The 19,670-nt window shown below is 37.9% G+C and overlaps 2 protein-coding genes across 7 annotated transcripts in view; both read left to right on the forward strand.

Moving 5' to 3' along the window:
* LOC110372443 (neurocalcin homolog) overlaps window positions 1–19,670 on the forward strand; it is a 98,260-nt gene that overhangs the window by 59,189 nt on the left and 19,401 nt on the right. The window lies entirely within an intron of this gene.
* The window catches only part of LOC110372444 (neuronal calcium sensor 2), an 84,717-nt gene that overhangs the window by 58,716 nt on the left and 6,331 nt on the right, over window positions 1–19,670 (forward strand). For 2 of the 3 annotated variants that reach the window (XM_021329167.3, XM_021329166.3), the window contains exon 2: window positions 17,929–18,047. In XM_021329167.3, coding sequence (XP_021184842.1) covers window positions 17,937–18,047 — 111 coding nt within the window. In that variant the 5' untranslated portion in view covers window positions 17,929–17,936. Of the gene's footprint in view, window positions 1–9,453; window positions 9,568–17,928; window positions 18,048–19,670 lie in introns of those variants that run through there. The other variant, XM_021329168.3, reaches the window with a different exon arrangement.

Here is a 19,670-nt window from a genome sequence, read left to right on the forward strand (position 1 = left end):
GCTTGCTGATCCTTTTGCGGTTGCGGATTTCAATAAAACCTTTTTCTATGCGAATTGCGCCGTTCGTTCATTTGACTCTATCGACTTATTGGGAAATCTGTTACATATTCGGGTTTTGTTTGTTCGGTAGTATGTATACTTTTGCTGCCTTTATAGATGAAAATGGCTTTTAACTCGCAGCGGAGAATTAAAGTTTATTATTCCAGGTAAGACACTTGGCTCAGATCATATAGCTGAGTAGTTGGCATTCCTAAGCTTACGGTAGCTCAGACTTTATGACATCTAGTTCAGAAAATACCGTCTTTATTAGTGCTATCACTACAAAGAAAGAATTTCTCAATCTCAATCTCCTTGCTTTCGCAATCTCCTTGCTTGGATTTCCACTGAAGGAATTCCAGTATTCTTTAGCATCAGCTACCGGAGACAGATTCACGGAAACTGAAGAATAAACTACAAATTGTTAATTATTTTAAACATCACATAGTTGAGTCTAATCAATGCGGGCGTACCATCGTGTCTAAGTCTAGTCTTATTTGTGAACACTGAGGAAAATGTACGTTTCATTCGAGTAAACGAGTTTTACTCGGTCCTATTACGTACGTACAATGTGTAACAGTCTTCTCAACATACTGCAACTGTGCATAATGAGCTAAGCTGTTACTTGAAATACAAGGTAGATTTTTTGATGAATTTATTTTGTCCTCTAACTGTTACTAAACTCAACGAAGGATTCACGTTGGGTGGCCACGTTTGATGGACTAGTAGGCATGTATGATTCATTATTGACGAAAAATGAATTCACAAAACAGCAGGGCGGATAACAATCTTAATACTTGAAAGGCCGACAGTACCAACAGCTCACTCTTGTGCCCATGTTAATTGGCGGGCCGAGAGACAAAGCTGCCCTTCGGAAATCAATCAAGGAACAAACAAACTGCAATATTCCAATATTGCATGAACATTCCGGCCTACAGCCATCCCTCGCATACCTCTATATGCATGTGTCAAAGCATTCCGCCCATAGATTCCAGCTTTTCCGAAATTTGAACACACGCACGTAAATATTATTCCGTTTGCCGTGACCGCAACTGCGAATAGCAAAAACCGCTCCAATTAGTGTTTGTTATTGAATCAATGATTTCTACCAACATTTGGTTTTATCAAATAAAAATAGGTACATCATTTAAGTGTTTATGAATGTAAGTTACAATAACTTTATATATAAAACACAAGAAAAGACTTAACAACTAGGAATTGTTTCCAGTTAAAAGCGGTCTTCTAAGAAGTACTTAAAAGTTGTTACAGTAAAATGTTTTTCTTAAGAGGACAGAGAACGGGTGCATTTGAACCGCTAACAGGCAGGTTCTGCGTAGTAGCTCGCAGAAACGGGCTTATGTAGCAATTCAATTTGTGCAACTAATAATATTATTGTTCAGCACCAGTAAATACCTTCACAAAATGAATTAACATCAATTGCTACAAGAATAATACCACTCGAGTAGCCTCAAAGAGTTTCTTTTCTCGGAAGATAGTCCGATATTTCCAATCATCTACTTCAATTTATATTTCTACTACAATAAATCTACTTACCTAGTTATTTCTTAGGAACTGTTCCATTTTATAATAGTAAATAATTTGTAAGGTTTCTCAAGTTGGACTTAAGATATTCTACAGCGTTCGCTAAGAATAAGAGTACTGTATTCAGAAATTGTTTCATTTAGATTCATCTTGCACTTACAACTGGGTGTTGTAAGCTTTCAGTGCGCTGCCTACATTATAACCACGTATTCTACAAAGTTGTGAAATGTATAAATACTAAGCTCTTTCTTTCAGCGTCAAAAGCAGCTGAACAAAATTTTCAAAAGTCCCTAAGAATATAAAGGGTTATAATTTCTTTAAAACACAAATGCCAACATTTACTTAACATATAAGTCTTCATAAAAGTTATCGGCAACACGATGTTTAGCAGGTCAAAATTTTGAATGAAGCTACTTAAAACAACGTTATAAAACCTTCCCTTGTTCAAGCGTAACCTTTAACTGACCTAATTCACAAACAGCCGTATCATCATTTGACACTATTGCTTAATTATAGGTTGGAAATCTTGTGTCTTTAAGTAATGGCGGCGCGACGATTAGCCTACATCGAAGTAAGGATCACGTAATTATAGACGTATGTCGTTTGCCGTCACGTACATTGTGCACAGTTGTGTTATATGTCAGTGGGTATGTACTTTTGTATGTACAGTCGTAGATGTTAATGCTTGAGCCATTCGCCACTGTTTAAAGTATACGTCGGTCGAAAAGGAAGATTAGTATTGAAGATGTTGACGAAACAAAAATGATAGGTATATGTCTTTAGGTGGCATACATTCTATTCCTAGTTTATCTGCCGTTCATACACTATTCAAAATTATTTCAATGACAATCTCGCGATCGTATCAAACTACAACATTGCGAAGGTTTCGAACTTGCTCATCAAATGTTGTACGCGACGCTACGAAGTATGTACGAACACACAGCGGGTTGCTAATCACTGTTAACATTTTCATTACCTCGGTGCAAGCCGATTACATTATTTAGCTAGATAAGTTAGACATACCAGTTACCTAGCTTAGCTTGCAACTTGCTACTCCTGGTTACAACTTTTGAATCTTACCGGAGCGGCTTACTTAACTTGATGTGTCTCGAACATAGTTTAATGCAATAGTTCGATAACTAGGATAGTTAATTTGTTGTTTAACAGCACATATTAGAAGTAGGTTAGCACGCACGGTTACAGCCGCTTATAAATACCTATTAGTCTAACTTTTTTCATAGATTTAGAAAAATATTTAAATAAATTGTAGGTATTAGCTGGTATCGTAAAAATTGTCGTATTCAAACCTTTTAGTAGTGCTCCTTTATAGACTTTTTGACATGAAATATGTCAGAATATAACACCTTATAAAGGTACATTATATTTTCATAAAAATGACTTCTACGTATGCTAATGGTTGTAGGAATTCTAAAAGAACTTACAATTGCTGTAGAATTTCGCCTTGCCGCGCCCTTGTTACCGTAGCGGAGGCGTCTCTTTGTACGTGCGATTATGGTGTTGAAAATACGACTTACAAGCCAGTAAAGAGACCTACATACGTATACTTTTATAGTGAAATGAGGACTAAAACATATAGCGAGAAAAGTAAAAAAGGAATAAGGCATGCGCTTTCAACCACTTTCAACCAACTTTCAAAAAACATCAGGAAACAACACACGTCCTCTTATGTTCTCAATTCGACTGTGTTTGTATGTTTGTTAGTTTATTTCTCGAAAGAAGAAGAGTATGGAAGGAAAAACAAAATACGCCGACCCTAAATAATATAGAATGATAATATTGAGTCTATTTCTCGAAGACTGAATTTATTTGGAAAATATTTGATTGCGATGTAAAACAAGCATGTGAAGGATTACAAAGAAATAACCACTATTGCAATGAACACGGAAAAGAAATGGCCTTATTAATTCAGAATTATTAGCAGATCAACCTAAGCCTCTTAGATTAATTGAATACTAAGTCGGTCTCCGATGCACTTGGACGCAATCGAGGCCAATAGTTATTACGACGATAATACTTTTGAATTCATGCTAATCATTAGGTATTGTTTTACTGTAATCCGATGTTACGCTTGTAGCGTATCTTATGTTTTCTCTTTTCACCTCTCTTTTGTTTTGTACATATGAGTGCGTGTCATTGAACATCCTTGGCAGTCGTTACGGATAGTCAGAAGCCAGTAAGTCTGACACCAGTCTAACCAAGGGATATTGGGTTGCCCGGGTAACTGGGTTGAGGGGGTCAGATAGGGCAGACGCTCCTTGTAAAGCACTGGTACTCAGCTACATCCGGTTAGACTGGAAGCCGACTCCAACGTAGTTGGGAAAAAGGTTCGGAGGATGATATGTGTGCGTGTCAAGAATATTGTACATACACGTTAAATCTCTGTGCGAGTGTGTGCATTACGTGTATTTCTCGATATTTTAATATTTACCCTGGTTCCATAAAAGCCTCACTTGTTATTATAAAAGTAAAAACAAAATATTTTATGAAAATACAATGAGTTTAACGTGGCGGGATTAATATTTGTTCTGTAGCTACGTACAACCACCATGTGTTTCATTTCGCACTATTATTGAAGCTCGTTGCTTTTTGAAGTATTTATTTGATTCCTGTATGTGTTCCGTATTTCGTATATTGGTACTTGTATGCTTTATATGCCGGTTGGTTATTAAAGATCTTTGTTGGTTTACCACAAAAACATGAAGAGATTTTACATGATGAAACTTGCAATAAATTAAAAAAAGGTACCTACATAGCAGGCGCCGCTTCTCGCTTGTTACCTCTTGTTGGTAACTATCTTGTTAGTATATTCTGTACGTGTATCGCTATTTTCTTTTTATTTCATACATTTTACTGTCCATAGTTACAGCGACGGTAGCAGGGCTCAATGCCCTCCGCTCGCCGGAAAAACAATTAAAATGTCCCTCATAAGAAAGATAATACTGATGTTTTATCAATATAATTGTTTTTTTCTAACATTTCTTAGCTCATTATCGTTTTCCTCAGGAATAACACGCGAATAGTTTCATGTGAGTTATCCAAGTGAAGTCGTTACTGAGCTATTCTTGTATTCTTGTAAACACAATTAGGAGGAAGTCATTGATATTGTTTATTGTTCACTTTGTATATCGCAAGCCAACTGTTCTTTCATTATGCTGTTACAAACAAAAAACGTTGTCACTGTGATGTGACAGGAACGCTGATTGTCGACAAGTAATCTGATACCCATTGTGAATTACATGATAACACAATCTAGATATTACGGCGCGTGATACGACAGCAATCAGATTAATATAATAGAGCCATCATCTTGCATCCGCCGTGTGGTTTGAGGATTGTCTGTTCGAAGCGTAACCACCAACATATAGATTGCCTGTTGACCTGCTCCTACATCTGATTCGTTGTAAGCTACTTCTAAAACAATAACAATGCTTCTTGAACACAAATTGGACATCCGCTGCATATAAACTGTCTGCAAACATCGCAGCGTCTTATTCCCACCTGTATGCATGTATGCGCGAAGGCGAATGACTGCACACAAATTGTTTACTTTAAAATCGAAAGAAAAACAGCCATTTATCCAGCCAGAATCTTCCGTCGGCCGATAAAAAACGTTGCCATTTGCGACTGCTTTACGATTTGACTTACATAGTTCAACAAATACACAGCACTTAACGTTTATTTTGGTCGACATAACATGGAAATAGACTCTGACTGCCAGCTCACCTGAAATAATAATGAGTGGCATACATTTATAAGTTTGATATTCTGCACAGCTGTCTGTTAATTCGGAGACTGGAAGTCAGACCTGCGTTCCAATCTTTTTATTTTATAACAGGCACTTGTAACGGCGACGTCATTCCTTTTGATGGATATTGTTGAAGCTATTTTGGGAATTGATATATCTTCGTCTCCTTTGCCTAAATATTTTTCATAACTTGTAGAATTTCAATTCTTGAATATCTTGTATAGCTATATTACTTGCAACTAGAATTTAATACCCATCTCCTATGATCAAATACTGGAAATCGTGTAAAGGCTAAAAATATCCAAACAAGATCACTTTTCACTTGGATGCAGTTGGGACGGTTTACTTTAGTTCAATTTCAAATTGAATCTCCTTTTTCAGATCTATTTAGTTTCAGTCCGAGGTTTTTCAGTTTTATCTGACCAGTTCTACGTTGTTTTGGAATATTTGAGGAGTCACGAAGTATTTCATTTTAGAACTACATAGGGCATACAAATGCATGCGATTATCGCAAAAATACTCCATTTACCGTAGTTTTTATAAAATATATACGGCACAATTTGTTATAGAATATGTTTTTTGATCAACACGACGTTACTACTCTAATATGAAGTGAAAACAGTCGCACCCTCACCCTAGCCCAATTTAACGATCCACCTATGCCTACCTACGAACGTATATCATATATTTATTATAGCGCGATCGGGATCCGCTTCGAACTGTCAGCTTTCTCACTTTTACCGCTTGTAATAAAACGTGGGAAATCATTCCACGGGTTTTTCCTTGACGCATGTTAATGCCTTGCGAATAGTCATTAGGTACTTATTTTCTAAAGCATTTCAGCATTGTATTGCGCAATTATAAGGTATCTAACAACTGTTGTTTTACATGTGTGCTGCTTCTACGTTGTATTGAAACAAAAACTCAATATAAAAGTGTTCGGTTTCTTTCTGAATATAGATAATAATGTTTTTCGGTTCACCTGGGGACAATATCGTCGACTGAACTATTCGTAGACTGCCATTACGCCAATTTATATCGACGCTAACGTGTTTGATGTAGCACTTAACGCGAATATTTTGCGTCTTTCGAGCATTTATTATAACTATAACCATTTTCGATTGCGTTCGATACTAAAAATCTGGCTTGTTTGATATGATTAAAAACGTGTTGATAAGGTGACACTTCAGCTTTAGTAAAGCGTTTTAACTTGATTCGTTAAGTGCCTATAGTTATATCTAGACTTCCCAGATAAACATGATTTACAGTTAGTCACCTATAGGAAACTTTGTTAATAATTGAAGCAAAGTTTTTGTATGTATGCAACACTTGACACTGCACCACTGTGTACACAGCGAGTGTCAGCGTGTATACACAAGCGTGACATTTATTGCGTCACGACAAACTGTCACCGCGCCATCATCACAAAGAGCCAACAGTTTGAACAGCACAGATATTTTACATCTGACGTTTCAGTCGCAATCTCTGTCCTACTCTAAACTTAGTTTAACAGTTTCAACAATTTACCCTTCCCCGTATAAACCTCGCTTGCCTTTGACAAAGATTTGACTTAAATTACTTCACCTTTAGAACTAATTACACTGCCGTACTTGCGTCATGAATGCATGCTAGCTATACTTGCAATATGTACACGAATTAAGAATGAATAACTTGTAAAAGCTTATGAGTTCCTTTTACCTGAAACGTTATATGCGTTCATTATCTTTGAAATAGTAATTACATTTGCCCGCAGTTACATTCATTTAAATAATAATTTAACTGCACACTCCACCGAAATTGCTTCGAAACGTGGAGGTAATATGAAGACGCGAATTTGCACTGCAAAATACTGGTGTATTTTTAAGACTAATTGAATGAAGATTAAAATGTTCAGAATGCTCGGCGTAATAAATAAAAATCATTTCAAATTGATAAAAATATTGTGAACCCATCGAGGCTGGGCCAACAAAGAAAAATATTTTCATTTATCCCATAGTTTCATTAACGGTTTCCCCGAATGTATCATATAGGGAGGCCCCTCTGAATACGGCTCGCAAAAAAATGAAATGCGACGTGGAATCATATTGAGCGTGAAATTATTCCTGGATTCAGAGATTGACGTTTCAAAGGTAAAGTTTGCATTTGATCAAAGTGTGATTGCGATCCAGTGACTTTGCAGATTACTAATTAGACGCATGCCCTGCTCTGATCGAATGCAGATTCCGATTGGGCTGTAGGTTTGTACCGAGCCACGATGTCCACGGTAGGTATTACCTACCCGAGTATTCTCAACCAGAAATGCGTAGGCACTAGCCAATTACCACGATCAGTTTCCTATTTGAGCAATTAATCCTAGCAAATAATTGCACTAGATTTTGTTGGCATTTACAAAAATATGTAACAAACTAACAGCACTTAAATATTTTCCGATTGCAAATATAAATTACATTTTCAATTTGTTAAAATAATTCATTGAATTTATTTGGTCCACTAAACTAATATGATCGCATTGCAAACAGTTGATTGAATATCGTTTGGAATACTGCTGAAATTTTCTGCATCGTTAATTTTTAACTATCACTTTTTTAATCCAATTTTGTTTTGTATTACTCTATTTTATAAAATTAATTGTTGCCACAGACCAGGAGAATATTTGCCGCACAGTACAAAGATAAAGTTCGCCGTCGATAGTTAGAAACTGCCTATAAAATATCTCAAGCTGCATTCCAACGAATGTCGGATGTATGCGCCAGTTGTCGTCTTAGATAGGGAAACGTACCGGGCCGGTAGTGCCGACTCAGCTTTACAACTGTGATTGGACTCCTTTTGTTAGCCCATAGCTATCGCCAGCTCCGATTCACACGGCATTTCAAGCGTTAAGGACTTTATTTGTCTTCTGTTCTCCAATAAGCCACGCATTTTAGTTATGTCCCTTTGTGATTTTGCCCTCTACTCCTTTTTGCAGTGTTTTACTAACTACAAAAAATGCGTTGAAGTATTTCGTATGTTGTCAGCAACTGTCTCGTGTCATTGGCAGGTTATCAGGATTCATTTGTATGTGAAGATCAGTCAGCGAGTTGGCATTGTCCTTCGTGCTGCCCGTTATTGTATAAAATACTCGATTCGGAAACGCTCGGAATATAAATTTTCGGATTCGATTACTTAGCTCTCTTTACGCATTTGCAGTCTTGTGTGTTTCTTTGAGTGGTTCTATAAGTGAGAGGATCAGAGTTATGATTCTATTTATTAATTAAATTAGTTTCGTGGATGGTTCTGAGGTTATTTGACATGTGTGTGTGTGCACGTGAAAATTAACTTTCTCAACGTTAAGTACTTTGTAAACAGTTCTTATGATTTGAAAGTTATATTTCAGGTTTAATTAGCAAGATACGGTCAGTTTTCTTCAACCAAGTTCGGCCAAAGCAAGTACTTTGCATTTTGAAGTTGCAGAAACTTCGTTTGTCGAAATTGCATTAATTAATAATTATTAAATTCGTCTCTCAGTACTGTAGCGAGGAATAGATTATTCAGGTACGTATTTCGGTTTTCTATTTGATTTACAAGTTGGGAGCTATATTTGGAGAGGATTTATACCAAATGCATTACGTTAACGGTACCGTCGGTGGAAATATAGGAACTAAGCTTGTAATTCCACCTACAGCTTTAACTAAAACTATTGTCCGTCGACGAACCAGGATTTGGGCGCTTTTGTTAAAGGGTCGAGCGCGCATTTCATCCTAAAATGCAACTCATGCATAAACTAGAAACGTAAACCGATTACATTAGATAAATATAGGTACACGGTATTTGAAACAAAGGTATTCCAGAAAACCTTTGTTCAATACCAGGTACTTAATTTGAGCGGTATCTCCGGCTACATCGCATATCAAAACCGAATCCGAATTCGATGAATTCGTACATTTCTATCGAAGAGTCCGAAATGTTGCTATTTGATATGAGAAATAGTTGCGGTACAAAATAATTAAATGGAGGTGGGATCAGGATTGCATCGGTACACAGGAGTTCTAGGAACTGGGAGGCGGGACTGCACCCGGGGCTCGCGGGATGACGCTGCGCGCGCACCCCCTAGCCTCGGCGCCTCCTCTCAGTTGGTCCGCGCCACAAGTGTCCAGTGTTGCAGCCATACGCATTCGGAGTCCCGGCGCTGATAGACACTGCACCCTCTCGGCTCCGCTCCTCACGGTCGCGATACATCTCCGCAGGTCAGATCGCCTAAGTGTCGTCGCCTTAGTCACTTAGAATATTTTTTTTTTGATTATGTTAATTCAGTGCAAGTGTTGTATTTAATTTGTAGTGCTGATTTTATTTTATTTCAGTTTTTTAAGTTTACTTTTGTATAGCATATTTTTATTTTTTGTTTAATTGAATACCATTCATTGAATGTATGAATTTATTTTGTAGTTTATAATTAATCCTATTGAATGTTGGACATTCGTATATATTTCCCGAAACTTTTTATTTGTTAATATTCCGCAAAGGTTTCAATTTATTTGCCAATGTCCAAATTTCAAAAGAGGATTATCGAGTGATCCAATAAAAAACAGGCCGCAACGTGATTTCATGCTAAAGTAATTTTCAGTGCACTATATTCCCGACGGAATTTTATTGTGAGTTGAAATATTTTTTAACCGACTTCATCCGTGAATAGAATGTTAAACAATCATACAACACATTGGAGTTTTGATTAAAATTTTAATAACTTCATAGTGTGGTTATTCATCGGTACGTCGAAACAATATTACATTTTACTAACAGTTAATTGAAACATAATTAAGATAGTTAGCCGCGTCGCTTCAATATTACAAAATGGAAATATAACAATCTTTAAATCTTCGTGTTTAGATTAGATAACGTGGATTGTAAGAGAAACGAAATTAAATCACTCGTTTGTAACGTACACTTGTTGCCAAATCAACAAAGACGTCGTCGCTAGAATGAATTTGTTCATACAAAAGACTTTAACACAAACAAGAGAAATAACATTTCCAGCAATCTTCGAACGCTCTGGGGAAATCAAAGCAAAACTATTCATACAACTAAAGTTTATGTCGGATAACATTTTATACATAGACTTATGTATTGAACGGTGAAATAAAGGACGGTCCCTTGTTTTGATAAATAAATAAATAAATCATTTTTGCGGTAGATACAGATAGAACCTAACTAAGGTAATATCTGGCTAATATCCTTATTGTAAACATATTGGCGTGCGTTGGAGGCGTGCCATCACTTAGGCGTAATTAGTTGCAAAGTGCATTTCCTGATTAATAGTAAGTATGAGGGCGGCTTTCTCCGCTTAGTTTGAATGACAAGTCTCGCGTCACACCGACTTCACACATTCGACTCCCGCCGCCGTTTCCTCTCAAATAATTAACTTATCACACACTGACAATTTAAATTTAGCGCGCGCTTAATATTCCGTTATTTCAGGAGTTTACGCTGTGTAAACTTTGTAGACTGTCCGAGTTGGTTTGTTGTGAAATGGTTAACTGCCGTATTAAATGAAGTGCTGAATAAAATTAATGGTCACTTAATTTATGCATGCAAATGTAGTTTATATTTGTGAGCTTATGACTTTGCATGTGTTAACGTAGTTACCTGCTTATAATAAAGGTGATAATAGTTTTTAAAGCTCACAGCCAGTGTTCTACATCGCGGTGGCTTCTATTGTATGTTCGCTCCGTGTTTGATCGAATAGATAATGCATTATGTACAAGTCTGTCGCTTACAATAGTAGGCATGACTACGCTCAGAATGATCGAGTTGGCAGATGTCGATGCATACAATTTACATAAGTTATGCAAATATCGAATTATATTGCTGTAACTTTAAAATAATAGATAGGTTTAAGAATTGAGCAAAGTTAGTGCGGGAACAAGGCGGTATAGTTCTATGGCATCAATTATACAAGGCCGCTCATTACGCGAGCTCTTTCATCTATGTTTTTGCAGGCGGGCTTTGTAGTCCCGCCGCGCCGGGTCACCCAGTCACCCCTTTCCTTGCCTACGTGCCGGGAACTCAGAAACTGCTGACTGTTACGCTGCGGAACCATGATCGTATAACTTTCAACCTCAATTAGGCGAACCGACATGACACCAGCGCTCACATACAAACAGAAAATTGCCTTTTATCTATACCGGCGTGTTAGTTTTCACACGCGCCCGCTCTATTATGCCGCCGTGAAAGCCTCTACATTTCCGAGCGGCCGTACGTCTGACAACTATTGTATCACTAGCTTTGACCACTCTGCGGAAGACCCTCTTTTTTCCTTTGTTTCTTGGCTAACCAAATGTCACTTCTTGAATCTAGAACGTTTCCTCCTAAAACGCTATTTAAATCTCGCTTGTCACTTGTTTTGATCAAGTTAACTCGAGTTCTATTCGTGTGAAGTTGATTTCTTTGCTTTTTATAGTGTCGTTAGACGCTCGGTGTTACGCATGCCTGTTAACTAATTATATTGTGCCGCGTGAGTTGCTGGTTTTATCTACTGCTGCGGTAAATATCATAATTTATGTAAATGGAAATTTTCAGCTTATTTTTCCGTCCGCTAATAAAAGAACTACGACATATTGTTATTTGTTATCAATGTAATCAATCTCTAAGTGTTTTCATAAGAATCAGAACGGACGTTATTTGTTGTTCCTAATTGGCAGATTAAGCTTAATTAGTACATTTTGTGTTCTGTTTTGGTTAGTTATACTTAGAAAAGCAAGGTATTTCGTTCGGCAAAACGTTTAAATTCAAGAGCAAACAAACACTCGACTAACTAGCGTTGGGTTCGGCCAGCGCGGCGCTACTTCCTCGACTTTTGTATTATTTCATCACTTCGCGGTCTCTAATTTAACATGACCAACTTCTAGTTCAGCTTTTATAACAAACGAAATATTAAATGGCCAATTTATAAACTTCTCCGTATTAATACCACGAGCCTTCGTTCGCCTATGATTATTTTTGCTATTAAACAAAGCCTTGATATGGCACTTTACGACTTGGTACTTAACATTTCGAAATAATTTTCGTAATAGTTTACCTAGCAAGTACTCGTATATTTTTCCTACTCACTTTAGCTACCGCGTACCTATCTCATAAGATTAAATCTTGAGGTACTCAAAGAGCAGAGCTTGAGTGTGGTGCACAAGAGTCAAAGGACGAATAGAATAACAATCAAGTATATGTCCGTCCGTGCGGCGCGCCCTGAATGCTTTATATAATTTAGGCAGCACTGTGACGGCAGCCCAGCCGAGTGCACCGAGACTTCACACGTCTTCCCAGCGCCGCACGAACAAACACAACCTCGTATCATTTCACTATAACGAGATATTCCCCCGTGCAGCCCCAGCGCACAGAATAAAAGAACCTTTACGATAAAGACTCCTACAATAGGATACCTCGCTCTCTAGAAACTTCAACGCGTTAAATAAAACTCGCCTTGTTCCACAGGAAGGCCAATCTTAATTTTGCGGCTTTCTTCAACGTTCGTCTAATAATTCAAGGCCTCGTGTGAAATAGCACGTAAGGCGGAATGTTTTTATTTTAATAATTTATGAGTGTTGTGGCATGGCAAGCCTTTACTTGTCGGACTTTATATTGGCTTCATTACGGGTACCCTTGTGGCGTGCCACTCGCCCAGCTCACAACTGCTACAGAGTGTAAAGCGATGTTCTCAGAGATGTTTTGATATTTTTAACTGTCAGTTTTATTATTATACAGTGTCTTCGTGAGGTTGTAATGGTCACTTAATTGCGGTAATAATGTCAGGCGGCAGCCAGGCATTCATGAAATTGTGAAACGCCGCACGGCCGCGCCAACGTGACCGGCATACCGGCCGTTTGCATTAAGCATCCTTCTAATAGCAGACGCCACTGCCGCTGCAACCTTTCCTTAACACATGCGCCGATTGCAAACTACACTATTGTTGTACACTTGGTAAACACTTCACATCCAAACGTGTGCCTAATACGTCTACGTTAAGTATAATGATGTGCTGACGTAAGCGCCTTGATTGTCTTGCTAATTTGGAAAGGTATATCAATCACAGTCATATTAATGGAACGTTTTAAAAGCCGCTAATTCGAATAAAAAGCTTTGTGACATTGCAAGGAATATTAAAACGCCCGCTGAATAGTCTGGTATAATATAAAGGAATGTACAAGTCGTCAGCTGTGCCGCTGCGAGACGAGAGTGCGGCGCGAGGTTTCGCCACAATTCTTGGCGCCACAAAAGCTCTAACGTATTTATCTCGATGAAGCTTGAGCGCTTGCCTTGACCGTGCTAAATTAACACTTTCCACCGTCCTTCACTCTAGTGGTTGCAGTTATCGACGCGCCTCCACCGGGTTACGGTCACATCATATTCGTCCAACGTTTATGCATTTCTTTCTTCGCCTACAAATATAAAATTACTGTCACAGCTATATGGTAATAGAAGCCATTGCATGTAAATTGTAGCCATTACTTTTACAGGCCAGTGGATTATAATGTTATCTGCATTTACGCTGGATTATTTACGCATCCACATGAATTCATTATTTGTGCGTCACGTTTTAAAAATAAGGGAATTAACATAAATGGTTTTGGAACAAATCGCAAATGAATTGATGATTTTGTTCACGTGGTCCGCTATTTTTGCAACTCGATGTAGGTACGTGAAATATTCAGTAGGTATGCAGTTGCAAACGAGTCTTCATTGTGTTGTCGTCATCGCTGACGAGAACATATCGATGCCGACATAACTCCGCTCTAATTCATGAACGGATGATTCCAATTTTGTGCGAGTATGATCAATATTAGCTGATGCATATCGATCAGTTTGCCGCAACTCGTCATGTTGGACGTCTCTTAATTACGTATAATAACGTTTCAAGTTCCAATACATAGTATTTCTGACGCAGGTTACGTAGTTTCAGTTCTCCGTAAGTTTGTGAATTCGTAATTATGCGCTTTATCACGTTTCGCAGCTAAGGCGCGGTAATAATTATACGCCCGCATCTAAGATAAACTTCTGCGCTCTGATACAAGAAATTTACAACAGTTTAATAATGAATTCTTGGCTTCACTAGTGATCTAAGAGTTTGTTTATTGGTAGTCTTGTCTTCATATCTTTTCTCAGCATAATTGACCTCGGTTTTGAAAATTTATTCAATGGTTGCAAAAAGTTTGACCGAAGGAGTCAACAGGACACGGCACAGTTCGTGACCACGCGCCGTCTCATTGTCAAGACCACCCGTCATATGTATGTGCGATGCCGAAATATCCAATGTGTTATGCGTCGGCACGTCCAATTGCTACGCCGAAACGACATTCAATGAAACACAAGTGATCTCGCCTTTTGGATTATCGTAAAACTATTTTCGTGTATCGACTGCAGAGTGAGCGTAAATCACTTAAGCTATTTTTTCCATAGCGTTTAGAAACATCTCAAAATAGCAATTCACGTAGGTATGGGTTTTTATGACGTAACTCTTTGCCGTGCTATGGCGTACGCTATAAGAAATGCACGGTACACTCAGTATTATTTATTCGGGATCTCAAACAGTATTTACTAAATCGATTTAGTTAGAATCGCCAGCAATTTGAGCAACAATAGCCACTGGTCTAGTGGGTACTGTTCTAATTTGATGCTGGCTTTCACAAGTAAAAGTTTCGTCGTTATATTCATAGTTGTCCGAGCTTAGGGCCGCCGTGTGAGCGTCACCGGCGACTAACAAAATAATACTATTATCTAGGTTAGGCGAACAAAATCACATCTACTTTGTCTACATTCAAAATTAATTATGTTCCAGTTAAGGTTGAAAATACATAGTCATTTGTTGCTACGTTTAGTACTTTAGTGGAAGCACAAGTTGGTAAATTCGGTGTAGGTACGGACAGCCGCTCAATACCCCAGCTACTGGTAGTGTCAGCTGTATCTACTGAATGTATTCTACATTATACATTGTTGTACAAGTACGGACACAAAGGCAAGGATTGTTAAACAGTTTCAGCAATTAATCTGCACTTCATTTAAAATGCTCTTTAGCTTCCCGGAGAAGTTATTTAATCTCGTTTTAGAAAGGCGTTGCAGAATTTTCTAAATGAAACTTTCAAAATTTTTGACCCGGAAAATGCCAAAGTTTAATAATAGGATGGTTTTTCAGTCGAGAATATAATGAGTCGAAATTCGAAGAGAAGACTTCTGAAATCACATTATAACATAACCTATTCGATTCTAGGGTCTACATTTTCGATATTAATTCGGTTCTGTAATCAGAAATCGATAGTACTAATTAGAAATTATCCAATTAAGGCGGGGCGCTTACCCTAAGCTGGCTGCAACCTATTTGGTTCAGCTACACCATGACAGGTGCGCGCCGATGTCTAAATAACATGTAGGTACATGATGGATTTGAGCGGTGACTCTGCATTTTAGTGAACGCCCCTGCCCCGGGTTTATTTTATCGAATTTCCCTTCGAAGCCGACTGAAAGTTACCTCCATTAAATTAACGATACCCGTCGTTCGGTCTTCTTTAGGGTGCCGTGATATTTTCGATAAAACTGCTTAGAGGATTTATAGTATACGCTACTACAGCTATAATCAAAACATTTAAATCCCAGTACTCATGTCTGGCACTCGCATTCAGAATAGCGCTTTCTCCTTGCAAGACTTCAAAGATGTACTTGTGCCCTGTGCAGGAATACTGAGTACTTTGCACAGCAGCTTAGTTTCTAGCAATCTAGTGTTTCCGCCTTCAGCTCATCCAAACTGCTTTGATTTATGTTCGAACGCTCCTAAGCTGCTTGATTGCTTCTCGTGCATCATCTGACGCAGTAAAAACCATGTTACTAAGCATGTAAGAAACAAACAAATAACTTAGAACAGCTCCCGAGTGCAGAAATAATGTGGCAGTTATTATTTTCCGTCGTGCCGAGCCACACAAATGAAAATATTATAAGTTCAGAGCTGCTGGCGCTTACACCAGCATCTAAGTCAGGCGCTTGCTTTTTTATTATAATTCGTGTACAGCACGGAAGCGTTGAAGCCCATTGTTCTTACGGAGCTTTTATTGAAAGCACCTGTCGGCGTATGCGATGTTTAAACAAAGGTTTTTTACACCGTACAGACGGATTGCTTTATTAATTTTCGAAAAAGCTTTCAATCCCGCCTTTCGTTGACTTTGTTGGCTGTTTTTCAGCCCTGTCTGTGCTCATGTTAGTATTCACGCCTTTTGTAGTCAAATATTCATCTACACAATGGATTTTAAGACATAAATCTGGTCTGCACTTCCAGTATTGACTATCTATCCAAATATTGGGAGGTTCCCCGATGCGCGACGGCAGACTACACGCCACTTTTATCTTTATCATGGTGTCCATGACATTTCCACGCCCTAGGCTCTCGGCTGTCACGAAAAAATACCAGCCTTTACTCACTGATGCAATAACCGTGGCCGAATAACGAACAGTGAACCACGTCTAGACTGAAATTAACTTGTTAATAGATACCGTCGACCATAGTCGGCTTGACAATTTTGTTACGTTGCAAATTGCTTGTTGGCGTACCCCTCCTGCCTATTACCGTGCTGTGGACGCGAGTATTTAATTTCTTGAGGACGTTAGGCATATTCTTTACCGTTCGCCCTTTAACAACGTAAACAATATTTCTATTTTCAGATTTTACTTTTTTAATCATAACATCTACGTCTTTTATTACAGAGATTATAGAGTATAACGGTTAATTGTTGCATACTGTCCGCAATTTTCCTGTCAAGCCTCCCACTATTTATCGATTTATTAATGCAACGTTTGTCGAGGTATTACAAATTGTTGGGGATATCCAACAATTAGTTACCCCACTGGTGTTATTCTTTCATAGTATTGACAATCCCATAGATATTTTCAGCCCACGGCTAATGAACTCCGTTTTGTATGCGTATGAAACTACATTCACAGAATAATTATATCTTTACAGATAATTAAAATGAAAAATTATTAACTCTCTCTTTGTGAAGCTGTTTAATTTAAATTGAAATTGAGTTTTTAATGGGTTTACGATCTGGTTGTAATGCGGTAAACGGCATTTTATATTACGAAACCAAAGTTATTTTCCTGTATTTGCGAATGAATGCAGGTCTTGTAATATAAGCAAGCATATTTCTGTGTTAAAATGTACACCTAAATTACAGTTGAGGCTGATCCCAACACACATAGATAAAACAGTAGGTACCTACACGAGTTTAGCGTATCGCCGGCGTTGTCTAGACTGCCGGCGGACTAAACTTTCTTATCGTGAAAATTAATATTAGTGGGAGGCTTTGAACAATACTGTAATGGTATCTGAGCGCTTTGTACAGGCCAGCCAACTGGCCTACAAGAAACTTTGGGAATGTCAGCCGTATTAGTTTTCAGTATCTAATCGCGAATCTGGGTTACCGTTGATTTTTAAGACCCCACCTTCATTATTGTTCTATATTTAGACCTAATACTTCAATCGCTCGGCGGTTTCTAGACTTTTCTTCAGATCATTATAATTCAAGATCCAGTAAACCAGAATATGATTTACAAATATTGTTTTCTCTTTGTTCTAGCATTCACCATGGGTTGCTTCGTTAGCAAAGACAAGCTGACGAAAGAGGACATGGATTTTCTAAAAACCCATACGTCCTACGATGAGACCACCATTAAGGAATGGTACAAGGGATTCAAGGTAAGACATATCACCTATATCTATTACTATTCCAGTTCCAACTTCTACAGCGATTTCCCATTAACATGGGAAACTCTAACAAATTCCCAGTCGAGAAATCTAAAAATAGTCCAAACTTATCGAATTGGGAAACTCGTCCACGCTCGCCATTTTACATTGTGCACTATACCTAATTGCATTTGACAGTGAGGTATTACAGATCCCTGAGGACATTGTCGTCTCAATTGAGTTTCTGACTACCAGGCTGGACTTGAACTGCACCTTATTATCTTCATAAAAAAGAAAGAAAACAAATAAATGGTTCTAACGTAAAGAAAATTAACGCTTTTCGACGGGTAGGCGGGTTGTCTAACGTTGTCACGCCGCATGACATTTTGTTTTTGGAACTGTCGACGCTCGCAGCGTTGGCGAGCTGACGTCATATTTCATTCATGCTGTCTTTATTTTAACTGTGTTTATCCTTTTTTTTCTAACTGGTGATAAATGACTAACTTAAAATTATACAGTAAAATATTTAACAGCAAATAAATGATTTTCTAGTTTCTACAGCCTTGTCATAAAATGCAAATGTTCAGCTAATCGGAATCGTAACTTCGAGGAATCGCAACTAAGCTCAGTTATCTTGTAAATTTCCCTCGTTAGAAACTTGCAATATTGTTCATTCTCTGTTATTATTTGATAAAATATTTTATTGGAAATGCGATAAACTTTAACACTGAATTTATTGAATAACTTGTTATTGTTATAAAACCTTCTTCAACTTACTAATGAGGGGATGATACCTATGTCAGAAATCGTGATATGAATTTTAATAATTCTCCTTTAACGACTGGTTCTATTTTACGTTTTCTATTGTAACTGAAAACAATATGCAATTAATTTCTTCTTTCGCTGTTTCGAACAAAGGCCTCGGAATAATACCTAAGCTGACTTATGTAGGATTGTAGGTAGCTAGTATAAACGGCTGACGCTGAACAAGACCTGCAATATTTTATGACACGTATTAAAAAATATAACTTATATAATCGTACATGAACCTAGGGTTGCCTTAACGATGTAATTTTTCAAGTAAAATGCAGTATAAAGGCTCGGATGATTATTTTCTCATAAGCTTTTGATGTAGATAAGAGCAATCTTGGCTACAGTCCCAGCGATACCAATTTGTGGATACTAAGGCCTCAGAGTAATTAAATTTTAAATTAATGCAAAATCGCACTCGTTCTAGCTTTTTCCGTTAAATAGTTATTAATATTAAATGGAGACCTGATTTAAAATTATCTGTCAGAGGTGTTATGGCTTTCTGATTTCGTACTTTTTGTACTGATCAATGATCACATCGTCTATAAACAAAGAAACGATTCCTTGAGGAGTCAGAGTATACGGGCTTTTGCCAACTTGTTCGTAATACTTAATTATAACAACAAAGCCACACAATAATAACTTGACAGTGTCTAAGCCTGCCGCGTACACCCCTTCACTTAACTTGAGCAAACACGCAAACATTTCTGGATTGACAAATTTGCATTAGCACCAACCTACACGATTGTGGCGACCACGTCCGGCCCCGCATGCAATGTTTAGTCTAGGCCAGCGGTTCCATGCACATCTGCATATTGCCGTCTC

Source organism: Helicoverpa armigera, chromosome 1 (genome assembly GCF_030705265.1).
Source record: "Helicoverpa armigera isolate CAAS_96S chromosome 1, ASM3070526v1, whole genome shotgun sequence".
NCBI lineage: Eukaryota > Metazoa > Arthropoda > Insecta > Lepidoptera > Noctuidae > Helicoverpa > Helicoverpa armigera.